This window comes from Astyanax mexicanus, chromosome 21 (assembly GCF_023375975.1).
Source record: "Astyanax mexicanus isolate ESR-SI-001 chromosome 21, AstMex3_surface, whole genome shotgun sequence".
Classification (NCBI taxonomy): Eukaryota; Metazoa; Chordata; class Actinopteri; order Characiformes; family Acestrorhamphidae; genus Astyanax; species Astyanax mexicanus.
This window is the reverse complement of record NC_064428.1, coordinates 42031070-42047280: the sequence shown is the minus strand read 5'-3', so window position 1 is coordinate 42047280 and position 16211 is coordinate 42031070. Positions and strand designations below refer to the sequence as shown.

Sequence of the window (16211 nt, the reverse complement as noted above, 5' to 3'; positions counted from 1 at the left end):
TGTCAACATCGACAAGATTAGTCAAGTGTGACTAATCAGGTTGACAAGCATGACCAAACATGGTCAAGGCATCATACACTATGCTGGTCATGAGCTGATTAAACAGCTTGCGTAGCAGTCAGTGTTGGACACGTTACTTTGAAAAAAGTAATTAGTTATAGTTACTCATTACTTCTCCAATAAAGTAACTGAGTTACTAATGGAGTTACTGCACTATAAAAGTAATTAGTTACCAGTAAAAATAACTATCATGTCACTTATGTTATTCACCCCCTAAAAAAAAAGAAAGAAAATCAATGATGTATTTACTACTATTACTAGAACAATAACAAACAAAAATAAACCCAAAATGTTGACAAAAATATAATCTAACGGATTAAAAAAATATATAAAAATGCTCCACACAACCAAAGAAAATTACTAAAACTTGTAATACTGAAAAAAATGGGAAAAAAATGGAAATACGCATCTAGGGATGAAATCAAAGAAACCAAGCCACACACAAGGAAATATGTATATATAAACAAAACAAAAGAATGGACAAAAACAACAATCTAATGATACTAATTAAAATGGTACTAATATAACAGTTTAACAGCTGGATCAAACAGCTTTCCCAAAAGAGAAAACAGCAGCACCACAAAAAACGGAGCAGCTAAAAAGAGCTTAACATCCTTAATTCGGAACTTGGGCTGTCCACGGCAATCACTGAATTGATTAGAGCAGCAAATCGTCACAACTGTGCCTCACTTCACCACGCCAACCCACGTAAACCTACAGGCACAGCGACCAGAAGCTCAAGTTCACCGGAAAGAGGAGGGGTTAACCAGGGCCAAGCGAAGTAAAACAAAAAAAGTTCATAGAGCAGCTAAAGTAACGTGCAGTAACGGGGTGTCGGAAATGGTAACGGCGTTATAGTTACAGCCATAGTAATTAGTTAGATTACTCGTTACTGAAAAAAAGTAACAGCGTTAGCAACGTTTATTTCAACGCCGTTACTCCCAACACTGGTAGCAGTATAGGTGTCAGGAGCGACCCGAGCAATACCCCTCCCCGTCTTAAGAGGTCGCACTCGCCTCAGTTTTGAGGCACACCTGTTGTTGATCTGCTCATTGTCTAGTGTATTTAAACCACCTGGTCTGTTAAATCTATGCGAGGTCTTGTTGTTGCTAACTTTCCGAGCGTTATTTCTTTATTTACCTTCTGATTTGGTTACTGAACTCTTGCCTGATTTTTTATATATACGATTTTTGGATTATCCTGTTTCTGACTTGTTTGCCTGTTATTTTTGCCTGCGGCTTTTCAATAAACCTGCACTTGGATTCTCTATTCCTCTGGTTTGGTCTGTAACAATAGGGTACATTTAAATGTGGATGTGCAACAATGAGCAACAGTAAGGATCGCTCTCAAAACATGCGTTGCTGTTAGAACGGGTCACGCCCACATGAAGACATTCGCTGAGCTACAAATCCGATTATGTACGGGAATTGTCCCCAAAGTTTGTGTTGCTGTTAGTCACATTTGCTGGGCTACGAGCCTAGTCAAGAAATATTCAGTATCCCTGGTCAGCATAAACCTAACAATGAACTATTTAAATAGTGTGGATAATAATTTTTATTGGCATTTAATTATGTCTCAGGCAGATATATAAATGATTACAGGTATGGTGTGATTAGATACTGGGTCTTACTACAAGAGGGCATTAATCGCCTGCTAGACACGCCTCTACAATGCACTTGAACATATTTTGTCCAGTTAAGAGACTTTAAGAGCAGGAGTATAATGGGACTAAGCAAGAAGCAAGATGGCCGTTTTGACAGATTACCCACCATCTATGCTGCCTGTCAGCCAGCCACCATTACCTTCATTTGCAGTGGTGTTGCCTCTTCCTGTATTTACTGTCTAGCTAGTCACGTGGTTTGTTGTAATGCATTTTGTTGCACTTGCAGTTTTTCTTGTGTGAAACCAAACCAAACCAAGGGAAGGAAACATTCCAAATTAACAAACTTCTTAACTAACGGCAGGTGGTGAAACACCCTTATGAAACTGAGCTCCTTGTTTCTGAAAACAGCAGGGTTTCTGCTGCTGTTCTGCTGTAATAAACGGGTGGAGTTTATGCATTATTAATGGAACTGAACAGGTTCTGTCAGGTCCTCACTCTGCTGTTTTTTGCTATGACAGCTGACTGAACACACTCCAGGACTGGGGGGGGCCATTCCTGTACAGGTGTCTCAGGTTGCATGCAATCAGAAACATTCCACCTGTTTATTTATATAATTTATTAGGTTTTCACTCAGAACCATATTGCTACCTTAATTCATAAATTAGTGTTAATAGATAATCTGTATTTTTTCAGGCTTTGTAATTCAAATGAAATAAAACCATACAGTCAAAAGTTTGTAGCTCTTCTCTCTCATTCAGTGTGCTTTTTATTTTCATTTTATGATTTTTTCATTGTAAATTTAGTGTTGAAGACTATATTAAAGCCTTAAAGGAACACATGCTGAATTATTATTCTGTAAAGAAAAAGTATCAAACAAACTAGAATCTGTTTTCTTCTTCAGATTCTTTTAAATAAGTATCAGATGTATGTTTGAGTTCAGATCTGCAGACTCTTGGTAAGATTTTAATCTCAGTATCTTCATGAGGGAGAGTCTCCTGGAATAGTCTTCTCAGCGTCTTGAAGGAAGGAGTTTCTGGAGGTGCTGAACAACAGCTGCTGCTTTTCCTTCATGCTGTGAAGCTCCAGCTCATCCCAATTAAATCACCTCAAATCACCTTAATCTCAGTTCATCAGCTTTAGATCAGGAGATTAATGTGGAGGAATAACACTTTTTTACTCCAGAATTCTATATGTGTCCCGCAATCGTTTTCAGCTCTTTAATATTAATCTACAATGTCGAAATTAATTAAATAAGGAAATAAAGAAAAACACTGAATGAGTAGGTGTGTCCAAATATTTGACTGGTACTGTAATTTAGTAGGTATGTTTCTGCCTGGCAGCATTAATTCCAAAAACTCCTGTCAAAGAGGGCAAATGTAGAGACAGTAAAGATGAGTCAGTGCAGAATCATGTGAGCTGGTTTCATTACAATAAACAATCTTAATTAAAAGTGTCTTTAACAGCAGCTTTGTCAGAAATTACAACTTAAACACTTTTGATATAGAAAGTCTTTCAATTATATCAGGAAAACTCTAGAAGCAAGCATGCAAAATAACAGCTTGATAGGATTAACAATATGTTAGATAATAAATAATGTAAAGTTATTTGGCGTAGGCTCTATCGTTGGCCCAGGCCTGCAGCATCTGGACCCTGTCAGATCCTACCAGATGTAGAAGGCAGGTGCTGAGAGGCAACCCCAAAAATATGAAATAATTAACCACCAGGAAATCTTTTACCTTTTTCTGAAAAGACACAGAAAGACATGCTACATAAATACATGCTTCATCAGTGCAATGATTAAATGCATCTATTAAGTAAGTGTTTTTTAGTGTACATACTTTGATAGCAGAGCCCATGGTCTTAGAGCCAATAAAAGCATTGTAGAGTGCACCACGAGATACAAGTCCAATAATGCATCAAAAATAGCATGTGCTCCGAGCCCAATGATGCATGGCATATAGTGTGGGCTTCGAGGCCAATGGTGCATCAATAGTGCAGGCTGAGAGTACATTAAGGCATCGCTGATAATTAAAGATTGCATGAGACAATTTCACAGTGGCAAGCAGATTTTAGAGTGATCTTTAGTTGTGGCCCAGGGTTCGCCTGTATAATAATAATCACTGTGTCTAATCAGAATCTGGAAATTCAACACCTGTGACTGGTGGATGGTTTATATCAGCAAAGGTGAAGTGCTCACTTACACAGATCTAAACCTAATTGTAAACAAAATTTGAGAAAAAAAGCCTTTTGTATTTATTGGAAAAGTCATAGATCTTAAATTTCAGCAAACAAAAGTGTTGCATTTTAATTTTTGTTCAGTATAGTTTTTGGTTGCTGGGGTGTTGCTGTTTGGTAGAAAAGGTGTTGCTATGGTGTTGCAATGGAACATACATTGCTTGTTAAGGTGTTGCTATGGTAGAGTTGTTGGTCATGAGGTGTTGGCTGTTATTAGTTTGTTGGGCAGTATAAGAGAACACTTGTTGCTGAACGCAATAAAATCCTCACAACAATGTAAGAGTTCAAAGTCAAGTAGGAAGCTTTAATTCCCTGGACCATAGAGACAGTAACTCCAACAAAAGCAGGATCAACTCTTTCTAATAACCTTCAATGAGCAGGAATCCAAATACTTTTACTTTATCGTATATAGTGTATAGAATATCTTGCGAAGGTTCTATTTTCAGTTATATTAAACAGTTAAAGCAGTTTTGAGAGTGAAGAACTGAAGTGTGAGTTTATGTACAGTGTCTAATTTAAAACATTAGGTCTTTTTTTACTCTAAATTGCCCTAATTGGCCCTGGTGGGTGAACCAGTGCATTACTATATGTCCAGATACGGATTGGCATGTACTTGTATGTTCAAGTGTCAAAAAGGCCAGTGTGGGATAAAGAATGCATAATAAATTGTATAGAGGAAACGTTTTTTACTTTATTGTAAACATCTTAGCTTGCTTGTGAGGATTTCTGAATTTGCTTAAGCACCCTTAAGCATTGACAGCCCTAAAATAATATTTATATAAAGTAAAATAAAAAAAAAACATGAGCTGCTATGGATCCTAATACTTCAACTGTGAGAAAATGTAACATTCTGTTACAATAGACGTTTTCATACAATGCTTTTATTTTAGAAAACTGGCTGCATACATAATTAAGTATAAAACTGAGTCACCTGCGAGCTCATCATCACTTCAGGAAATCTTTACTGAAAGAGTCTCAGTTTTCACTCTTGATGTGGTTTGTTTTGGCAGGTGTTTGTGATGAGAGCATGATCTAATGAACTCCTTAACTAAAATCTGGCAAATAGAAAACCTATAAAACTGGCATCACAGGTTCTGACAACTTCCCCAACACTTGTGAATGTAGTGAGTCATACAATGCACTGATGCCTAGATGCCAAGAAGTTCTACTTTTTCTCGTCAGTCCAAAGAATATTTATATTTTAAGTTCTGGAGATCATCAGGATGTTAGTGGGTAAATGTGATGTTTTTGGTCAGCAGTGTTTTTTTTATCTCTTTCTTATTATTGAATCATTAACACTGATCTTATCTGAGGCTTTAGTGAAATCCTGCAGTTCTTTAAATGTTGTTCTGGGTTCTTTTGGGATCTCCTGGATGAGTTCTTCATGCCCTTTAGGAGTAATTTCAGTTGGCCGGTCACTCCTGGGAAGGTTCACCAGTGTTCCATGTTTTTTCTCCATTAGTGAATAATAGTGAATCACTGTGGTTCTCTGGAGTCTCAAAGCTTTAGAAATGACTTTATAACCTTTTCCAGACTGATAGATGAACAGTGACTTTGTTGAGTTTCTTCAGATGGGGGTTTAATAATAATAATGTGCTGCTTTTTGAGATCTTTTATCTGCTTCATGTTTTCAGACAGGTTCTATTTAAGTGATTTCTTGAGTCTACAGGTCTGGCAGTAATCAGGCCTGGTTGTGGTTAGTAGTGAAATTGAACAGTTAATTTATGGGAGTAAATATTATTTCACACAGGGCAAGATTGGCTAAATAAATTAAATCATCATTTAAAAAAAGTGCTTTTTATTATTTACTCAGGTTATATTTATTTGCTATTAAAGTCTGTTTGATAATCTGAAAAATGTAGTTAAGCACCATTTACAGCCTGGTGTTTGCAGTAGATCATTAGTTTAAAACAGTGTGTTGTGTAACTTTGGATGTTATGTATTAGAGCTTAGCCAGTCCTGCATTTGACGTGGACTAAAGAGTTCACACTGTAAACTGCTGGTGTCATTGATGTACAAGACTCAAGGCAACTGTTACTGTTATGTGCCTGCAGGGTAAGAACATCGGAAATAATCTGATGTACTACAAAAAGGTCTACAGCTTAGACTGACCTTCAATTTCTCAGTCACTGCTGGAACTGAATTATCTAATTACGAATAATTATCTTTTTTAAATGAAAAGTTTGCATTAATGCAATTTAAATGTAAAGCAAGTCAACTTAAACCATTTAACTGTTAATAATTTGACTCCTTAAGAGGCCAGGATTTTTGTCCATTTTCTGCCTGACATTACACCACTAAATCTTGAGGATTTACACATTTGTTTCCTTCAGGATTCGTGAACAACGATCTGCTAAACAAACCCAAATCACGAGAGGAATCATCATGATCTACAGAGCGCTCATCCTGTCAGTTCTCTGGGCAGGTGAGATATCTCAACACTCCATCACATAACACATATTCAGGTTAAAGTCATTTAAAGAGATCTTACCTGTAAAGAGCTTTCTAATGATGATGTCATCGTTCTGATTAGGATGCTGCACAGCTTTGGTCAGTGCACAGGTAAGAACACCATATAAAATATAATTTCAATGTCTTTTTTTAACAACCTAGTGTACAAATTATGAATAATTAAATGTACCACATTTTACTGCTGATTTTCTTTCAGTGCAATTCAACTCAACTCAACGATAAGAGTAGTTCATCACTGTGTTATGCTGATGATGAGCCAATGAATTTAGTAAGAAATAATATATAAATAAAATATCAATGAAATATGACCCCTTATTCCCCTCCCCCAGGAACAACAGAACCTTGCAATCTGAACAATGGGTATACATTCTTTACCCTTTTAATTTTCACAAAAATGTGAAATATTAACAAATGCTGTATACATATACATATATACAGTACCAGTCAAAAGTTTGGATACCCCTTTTTATGATTTTTTACATTGTAAATTTAATATTGAAGACTGTATTAAAGCTCTACAGGAACACATGCAGAATTATTTTTCATAATAAACCAAAATCTGTTTTATACTTTAGATTCTTGAAGTATCAGATGTATGTTTGAGTTCAGATCTGCAGACTCTTGGTATTTTAATCTCAGTGTCTTCATGAGGGAGTCACCTGAAATAGTTTTCTCAGCATCTTGAAGGAAAATACGTAATTCCATATGTGTCTCTTAGTCATTTTCCTCTCTTTAATATTAGATATTATATATTATATTATATTGTATATTAATAGTAATCTACAAAGTAGAAAATAAATTAAGCAAAGAAAACATTGAATGAGAATAGGTGTCCAAACATTTGACTGTTACTATATATTTACAGTGGTGTAAAAAAAGTGATTGCCACCCTTTTTGCATGTTTGTCTCTTAAATGTTTCAGATCATTAAACAAATTTAAATATTAGTCAAAGACGACAGACGTAAACACAAAATGCAGATTTTAATTTAAGATTTTTATTAATAAGGGAGAAAAAATCTAAACCTACATTACCCTGTGTGAAAAAGTGTTTCCCTCCTAAACCTAATAACTGGTTATTTCACTCTTAGCAGCAACAGTTGTAATCAACAGTTTGCAGTAACTTGCAGTGAGTCTTTCACAGCACTGTGGAAACACTCTTATTTACACAATTGTTGTAATTTAGACACATTGGAGGATATTCCAGCATGAACCTGCAACATGCAAAAATGTTAGCTCATTCACTTCCTGTCTGCCTGCCACAAACTCTGTTTCCCTGGACAAAAACTACATTTCCGAGAATTCCCCTGTGCTGTCTCCCTCGGAATCTCCCTGTCACATGCCACTGTGTCTCATAAACTCTCCGTCATATTAATTAATCTGATTGTTCTCATCTGTGCTTCCCTGTATAAATACCCCTCATTTTCTGTTATTTGTGCCCAGTATTGAACATAGTCTCTAGCTCTTCTACCTCACGTTCTCTTTATCTTCTCTACCTTTCGTGTAAGACCTCTGCTTGCTTCTTTACTGACTACTGCTTTAGCTTAGCCACTTTGTTTCAGATTGTGTTCTGGTTTGACCCTTGCCTGTTTTTGGACCTTGCTCTCTGCCTTTCCCATGGTTTTGTTCCCATGTTGTTAATCCTCTGTGTATGACCTTCTGCTTCAAACACTCTGGTATGTTGTTATTTTATGATGCCTTACTGTTGTTTGCTACACCTGTGCTTGGTTTGTCCTGTAGCCCTGTGTCTCACCCGTGTCTTGCATTCATGACAAAAAAAAAGAAATCATGAAAGGGCAAAGACTTTTTCACACCACTGTATATAATTTATAATTTATAATTTTCTCCCTAACTAAAACAGAACCACCAATTCCACCACCAACAATTCCACAATTCAAGTTACCTGCAGTTTTGGCAATATAACACCTACTAGCTTAAGGGTAAGATCTCTGTCTTTTTCGATCTGTCTCTCTTTATATATATATATATGAAAACGAGTATGATGACAACCTCACTCTGTGGAACCTATGGTGGTTTTGGGTTTTTATTTCACCACTGGTAGCTAAGTCCCAGCTGTTCCATAAATGCAGGATTGGTCATTAATCTGGGCACTGTGTAGGACAGCAACACATGTGTCTTCAGGATGTTCTGCACAGCACAACAGTCCCAATGCCTGTGTCTACCACCACCATGTTTAATATTCAATTCAGTTATTGGTGAGAAACCATGGTTGAATGCCTCACCTTTGAAAATCTTGTCTGATGTGCTTATTTTGTCCTGTAGGTGGCAGTGTTAAACTTACTGACCGGTGAACAGAAGGCGGAGCTGATCCTGCAGTCGGGTTCAGGACTGATGGGAAATGAGTCTGTGGTTAGAGAGGTCTTCAACAGTGTGCTCATGTCTTCAGGACAGAACCAACTGAGTATCTTCTTTACTACCTTCAACCAGACTGCAGGACAGGTGAGGATCACTGTGATCATGTTCTTGACTGTATCAAGATTCCAAGTCTTTCCCAGAAGTTAATTCCTAATCCTTTCTGTTCCAGATGAACGTGACTAGCGTTCCTCCAGTGGTGTCAGAGACCATTCTGAACATGACCCTGGAATCTCTGGTGTCCCGCTTCCAGACCTTCAGTCCACAGAACTTTACCCTGTGGTTCCAGACCTATCTCTGCCTCTTCCTTCCTGGGATTGGTTCAAACACCCTGTCAGTCATCCCCAGGACCATCAGCTGTGACTCCTACAGAGAAATGTAGGTTCCTGATCTACATCCACTCACACCTGTTAACCAGTAAGCAGTGACTCTGATTGGCTGGTGAAGAACTTCAGGAGATTCAGGAGTTTTGCCTCGTTCTCTGATTTCATCAGTCTGAAGAAGGACTTCAATGGAGTGAGTTACTCTAGATTTACCTCAGCACCTTCTGATGTCTTGTCCTCCGTTTGTCCTCACAGAGGATAATCGTTTGTATTAGAGATTCACTGACAAATTCAGAGTGAAAGTGAAAGTAAAATAAATTGATTACAGATTTAGACTTTTAGTACTAACATGGCATGACCTGTTTCATATTCAGTGTAAGATAAATAATTGTATGAAACAGTAATATGTCCAGATTTATGGACAGATATTTGTGTGTAGAACCCAGATCTACCTGTCATTTCCATTCTTTATCTTGTAGTGTTGTGTCTTCTTGTTTCTTGTGGACTCCTCTTTGGGTGTTCTTGGAAGGCTGTTGTTTCTTGAAATAAAACTCAGTACACACTGTCTTCTTAACCGGAATAAATATTTATTTCAGTCAGAAGCAAAGTGTGGGAGAGAGCTTGTCAATTCTCGGTGTCCCAGGTGTTCTCTCTCTCCCCCAGTCTTGCAGGCTAACCCGTTTAAATAGTCCCTTACAGTCACTCCAATAGCTCTCATGCCTTAAGGATTTCAACCGCCCTATTTACAGCTTTACCATATATGTAAATATGGCCTTTTGAGAAGCGGCATGTTGTTTACCTGCAACCACTTGTGACATGCCAATCATGTATAGAAATGGACTTCTCAAAATAGTTTAGCTGGACACATGAACTTCTCTAGGCTAAAGGCCTCTCAAACCAGAAGTGGTGGCCATCCATAGCACAGAAATACACCTCATTGCCCCCCTTTCGAGGCTTCCTAGAGGCTCGAAGAACTAAAAGAAGTACATTATCATTGTTACATGTACAGTTTTACAACCATTCCTCCAATGAGTGTTATTTCACTACCAATTTAGTGGAGTGTGAGAGCGAAAACCTGCCAGGCCACTATCTTACCAATAATATCCAGCAATCCTTCAAGACAGGAAAAACTCTCTCACGATCTCTTGGCCTTAGACGATCACTGAAAACAGTACTCCAATACCAATAAAGAAGAAATGTCTTACCATTGAGAATAACACTTCTGGATATGTACAAGTGAGTATCATACAGATGAAACCTCATAAACCAAACAAAATGTGTACTTTCAGGCTGGTCGACCCATCGGACCCTCCAGTCCACCTTGCCCTGCCTAACATTACTTCCCTAGCCTCGAGAAAAGAACAAAACCCCTGAGGTCACACTGTACTTACTCCCAAGTAACATACATCATTTTGTAATTAAACAGCAAAACTTAAAGGTTACAATATAAAAATCAACAAACAAAAGGTTGTTACAATATATATGAATATATGTTGAGCATAGAAAGTGTGAAGATGTAACTCCTTAGCACATTGTCCTCTGATGTATTGATGACAAGTGGCGAGTTCCCAGATGTTGCTTCCTATATTCCTGTTCAGTGTCCCCCAGGCCTCCAGACTTTCATATCTTTCAGTGTCCAAACTTCTCAACAGACTGGGACCTCTGGACATCAATCACCCCCTTGTGGTATCCCCACTATTGTCCTGGAGGAAAAAGATAAGACACACCCAGTATCTTTTCTTCAAACAAACAGTACACTCAAATTAAGCAAATGGTATATTTTATATTAATATTACCAAGCAAACATTTTATCTTATTATTGTTATTATTATTATTATTATTATTATTATTATTATTTTTTTCATGCTATCACTCTTGATCCTACAATAGTATTCTTAAATCACCTCTAAATATCAGGTTAATACTAACACATAACCTTTATGAATATACTGATACATGATTGGATATTCTACATAGCTTTGGTAAATAGGGTTATTTATTGAAGAGTCCTAAAGTGGGTATGTATCTACCAACGCGCTTTCTACCATTAAACCCTCATCAATGTCTGAATCTCGTCTTGATAGTAATGGCATTTGAACCTCACTTCCAGGCATCACAACTCCTATCCATTTCAAAATCATAGCCTTTGCACAAGTTAGCAATAGTGTGCAAAAGCAAAGCATCACACACAACGATAGAATCGCTGCTCCAAAAAGCTGAGCCAACATTGCTCCCATCGGACCCAATTTGTCCAATAACCATGCATTCACAGACCACCCAGCTCCTTTTGATGGACCAAAAGCCTCCCTAATATGTTTCAAAGCTTCTATGACATTTGTCATATTATCTGTATTATCAGGAATCAGCGTATAACAGGCATCTCCAGTTAAGTTCAAAGCCACACATAGGCCACCTTGTTTCGCTAAAATATAATCAAGAGCCATATCATGTTTTAACAACGTAAGTCTATGACTTTTTTGTGTGTTTGTTAAATAGTCAAAGCCTTTAATTGTCTCGTTAGCAAATCCTTGTAATGTGTAGGTAATGTTATCAATATGGTCTGCTAGGAAAGTGACCCCATACCACGGAAGTAAACCTATACCCCATTTTTCTCCTATACTAATCCTCCAATGGTACGCCTCCAAATTATGGAACTGTGCCATTTCTCTCTTCTGCCTATGTCTTGATATATCTTCTGAACTGGTTTCAGTCGGTGACCCAACTTTTTGTACTGCATAAATCTCATATGGTAGCTTCAATTTTGCCATGTAACAACATCCTGTCCAGCCATTTGGTAAAAATATATAAGCTTTTTCTCCACAAATCCACCAAATATCTTTAAAATTTCCTATTGTTACATTTCCAGGCAATGTTTGATGTTTTGCCATCACAGTACTATGCTTATGGTTCATCCCCCTAAAAGTTACCTTGAACAAGTCATCCGACGTCTTCGAGGCTCCCTCCTTCAGATTTAGCATATACTTATCACACTTTGATATACCCATAAACATTCCCGGCCCATTATGAGTCTGATTTGAACAAAAACACTCATCTGCCTGTACAGGTGTTACATCCAAAGCATCGGGGATCACAGGTTCCTGACTTTCAAATTTATCGAGTATATTTACATAGGGTAAGTCTTTCAACCATGTGCAATTGAACTTTGGTCTAAACAAATATACCGAGAGTGCCATCCACACATCCTTTGATGCTTGCTGATTATATAGCAACCATGATAATGCATAAGACTGACATTTAACCATTAATGGTTCCGGTACTGCTTCCAAAATAGATGGCCAAGTGCCAGGCGTTGGCACTTTCACCACACAAGGTCCCTTCAATTTCATACTAGCTCTTACTGAATGAGTTATCTGTTGAAACCATAAGTTTCTGGCTGCCCACTGGTCAGTGATTTGTAATACAGATGAATCAAACCCAAATGCCTTCCATTTCGTTTCTCTTTTCTGTAGTGCACGATAATGGTCATCCATGTCATCTGGTGTCCAGTCACTATTTACATCTTCCCTATTCATTATTATGTCTGTCACATTAGCTGCTTTTTCTTCTTCTGTTACTGCTATTGGTATCGTTGTAGCATTTACTACTGTTACGTTTTTTTCCTGTTTACCAGCCCCATTTTCCTTAGTGACAAGCGCAGGGGTTGTCCATTTCATGGTGCTCATCTCACTTTCCTGCAAATTAGAGACTACAGTAGTAGCCTGAGTTATCACTGTCAAACTTTTAGTTACTGTCGTAGCTACAGTATTAAGCTGCTTAACTGTATTATTTACCCCTATTGTGGTTGCTATAAACATTTTCCCTTGGTTCCTTGTAGTAGCCTCTAAGATTCTCTTTGGATTTGAAGTTTTTATTTTAACCATCATTTTACGTGTTATGTACCCCTCTCTCCATACATTTGTTCTAGGCACAAATTTGAACTCTGGCTCAAAATAGACACACTGGTACACCCCTTGATCTTCCCATGTAACATTACGCATAATTAGTGAACAATCTTGTTGGAGTTTAAACCACCTTACATCATTATATAAAATATACTTTCTCTGATCATATGGTATCCCATCAACAGCAGGTCCTGCCCATATTAATTCTTCACCACGACTGTTTTTCCACTGAGGTGGATGATTACTCCCTGTGTTATACCTCCCACATTTACAAGGAAGATGAACTGTTTTACCTAGACTAACAGTAAGTACCATGTCAGGGGTCGCAGTTGTCAGACTCATCTGTGGCAATGGTGTTGATATTTTTGATACATTTACAAAATCTGTAACATTTGCTACTTCTGAAGTAAAATTACCCTTAAGACCTTCTTCTTTAATCCTCATAGCGCTTTGGTTTAACCTTTTTTCGAACTGGTCTAGGACGTCTCTGTCTATCTGGGTGTCTGACTTCCCTACTAGTGGAATCAGTTCCCTTTGTACCCTTTGTCCCTTCACACTCCCCTGAACTTGGCTTTGTTGTCTCTGGAATATTTTCATACTCAATGACTTCAAACCTTCTACCTTGTTCACTATTTCTGGTAGTACCTGCAATATCCACAGAATGCACAACATCATCCCCCACATGACCATTCTCCTCGTCCAGCGTTTGACCCTGGGAACCTCTCTCCCTTTCTCCTTCTGCCTGTTCTTTTCCATCTTCTTCTGCCCCCTGTGTATTTCCCAAATCTCTCTGCACTTGTGGTGTCTCTTCTCTAGGTGCTTTAACACAATGTGACAAATGATACCACGTTGGGGATCCTTTAACCTGAACTGCAGTTCCTGTACAGCGCACAACCTCAAAAGGTCCTTCACGGCGTTCGTTATACCACTTTCTTCTAAACACCTTCACGAACACCTTGTCTCCTGGTTGAACTGTACTCCTCTTTTGCTCCTCCAGCCTCTCCTGCACCTCTTCTTTCTTTTGCCTGTCAGAAACGTATGTAGATATTTTCTTATGTAGATTAGCCATGTAGGTCACATATGCTCTCATATCATCCTCTAGAATGGCCAAACTTGGACCTTTCCCACTTGTGCGCAAACATGGTGTAGGCCTTTGTCTGCCTGTTACCATCTCATGTGGTGTCATGTGCAAATCACGCTGTTCACTTGAGCGACACACCATCAGTGCTAATGGAAGCGCTGCAACCCAATTCAACCCCGTGTGCTGACAGATTTTCACAATGCGGTTCTTTAATACCCCATTCATTTTCTCACAGATGCCTTGACTTTGAGGATGGTACACACTACCAAGTCGCTGTTTAATTCCTAATTTTTGCAAAATCAATTTTACTGTCCTATCCACAAATTCTTTACCGTTGTCCGAGGATATTCGATCTGGAAGTCCCCACCTGCTAACGACTTCTCTACACAAAAACTTTGCAACCGACTGAGCATCCTTTTTCTTAGTTGGACAGGCCTCAGGCCATCTTGAAAACCTATCTACCACCACTAGCAGATATCTTTTACCATTAATTGGTTTTATCATATCAACAAAGTCCACAACCAACTCACGCATAGGACCCCTTGGAGTTGGAATATATCCAGGTGGAACCATAACCCCCCTTCGAACATTGTTTTTCAGGCAAATGGTACATCTACCAATGACATGATCAATCTGCTCAAGTAAATATGGTGCCCAAAACCCATATTCCTTAGTAATTTTCCTTCTTACCTCCCCCCTTGCAACATGGGCTAGTCCATGTGCCTCATGTATCATCAGACCCAACAGGTCAGGAGGTGCTACCATCAACCCCTCATGATTTCTCCAGAGGCCAGCCGAATCTTGAGATGCCCCACGGTCTCGCCATAACTGTTTTTCCACATCATGAACAGCTGCCTGCATTAAAATGACATCCCTAAGTGTAATGTTATCTTCTATGTCTACTTCATGAGTAACTAAGAAAACCTCCCCTACTTTGTTTGCACCTATGACTGCTTTTGCTGCTTCATCAGCTGCTTTATTCCCCTGCGTGACCCTAGACATATCTACTTTATGTGCTGCACATTTTGTTATGGCTATCGCCTTAGGTTTCATCATAGCCAACAATAACTTCATAATTTGGGCATGATGCTGTATCGGAGAACCATCTGTTTTCTTAAACCCTCGATTCTTCCACACTGCTCCGAACAAATGACAAACGCTATGGGCGTAAGAGGAATCAGTATAAATGTTTACTCGCTTGCCTTCTGCCAATAAACATGCTTCTGTCAGGCCTACAAGCTCTGCTAATTGGGCTGATGCTGGCTGTGGTACTAGTTCAGCTTTTTCAACAACAAAGTCATCCCCTTGGGCTTTTACCACTGCGTAGCCTGCTTTCAATTTGTCACCTATCCGATAACAGGACCCATCAGTCCAAAACTCAATGTCCACTTCCTTTAAGGGAATGGCTAGCAAATCCGCTCTAAGTCTAGAATATTTTTCTGCTTCATGAACACAGTCATGTGGTTCACCATCTTCTGGAGTTGGCAAGGTTTCCGCTGGATTTACTGTGGCACACCTTACTAGAGTTACATCTTCCTGTTCCAGAAGCCTATAATAGTCTCTAAGCCTAGACATAGTCAAAGTATATTTGCCATGATTAAGTAGATTTCTAAGGCTATGGTGAGTTAGAATTGTTACTGGATACCCCATTGTAATTGCTGAAGCCTTTTCATACATTAAGTAGACCCCTACCATTGCTCTGTAACATAATGGCAATCCCAACTCTACTTCTGAATATGCAATAGAATAATAAGCAATAGGTTGCGGGCCTGGTCCTGTACCTGTAGGTTGACAGAGGACTGCACATGCATATTTACCTCCCGTAGAAGTAGACACATACAATAGGAAATCTTTAGAGTAATCAGGTAACGCTAATGCTGGAGCCTCCTGCAATCTCTGTTTAATGGTTTCAAAAGCTAACAGACCATCTTGTGTCCAGGAAAGGTTACAGTGGAGTTGAGTACACCCCGTGTCTTTAACCATAGCCCTCAAAGGCCCCATCAGACTAGTATAGTCCTCTATCCATGCAGAAGAGTACCCCACTATGCCCAAAAATGTCATCATTTCTCTAACTGTTCTAGGTTTTGGAGCTTTCCGAATAGCTTCTAATTGCTTTTCTGAAATACTTCTGTGTCCCTCTGTTATTGTCTGTCCCAAATAAACT

The 16211-nt window shown here is 38.6% G+C and overlaps 1 protein-coding gene across 1 annotated transcript in view; it reads left to right on the top strand.

Annotated features, from left to right (window-relative positions):
- The first annotated feature begins 6283 nt into the window (after positions 1–6283).
- Positions 6284–16211, top strand: part of LOC125785626 (mesothelin-like protein) — a 28137-nt gene continuing 18209 nt past the window's right edge. Inside the window, exons 1-3 of the mRNA XM_049469559.1 lie at positions 6284–6323; positions 6432–6460; positions 8652–8828. Of these exons, the coding sequence (XP_049325516.1) occupies positions 6284–6323; positions 6432–6460; positions 8652–8828 (246 nt within the window). The remainder of the gene's footprint in view (positions 6324–6431; positions 6461–8651; positions 8829–16211) is intronic.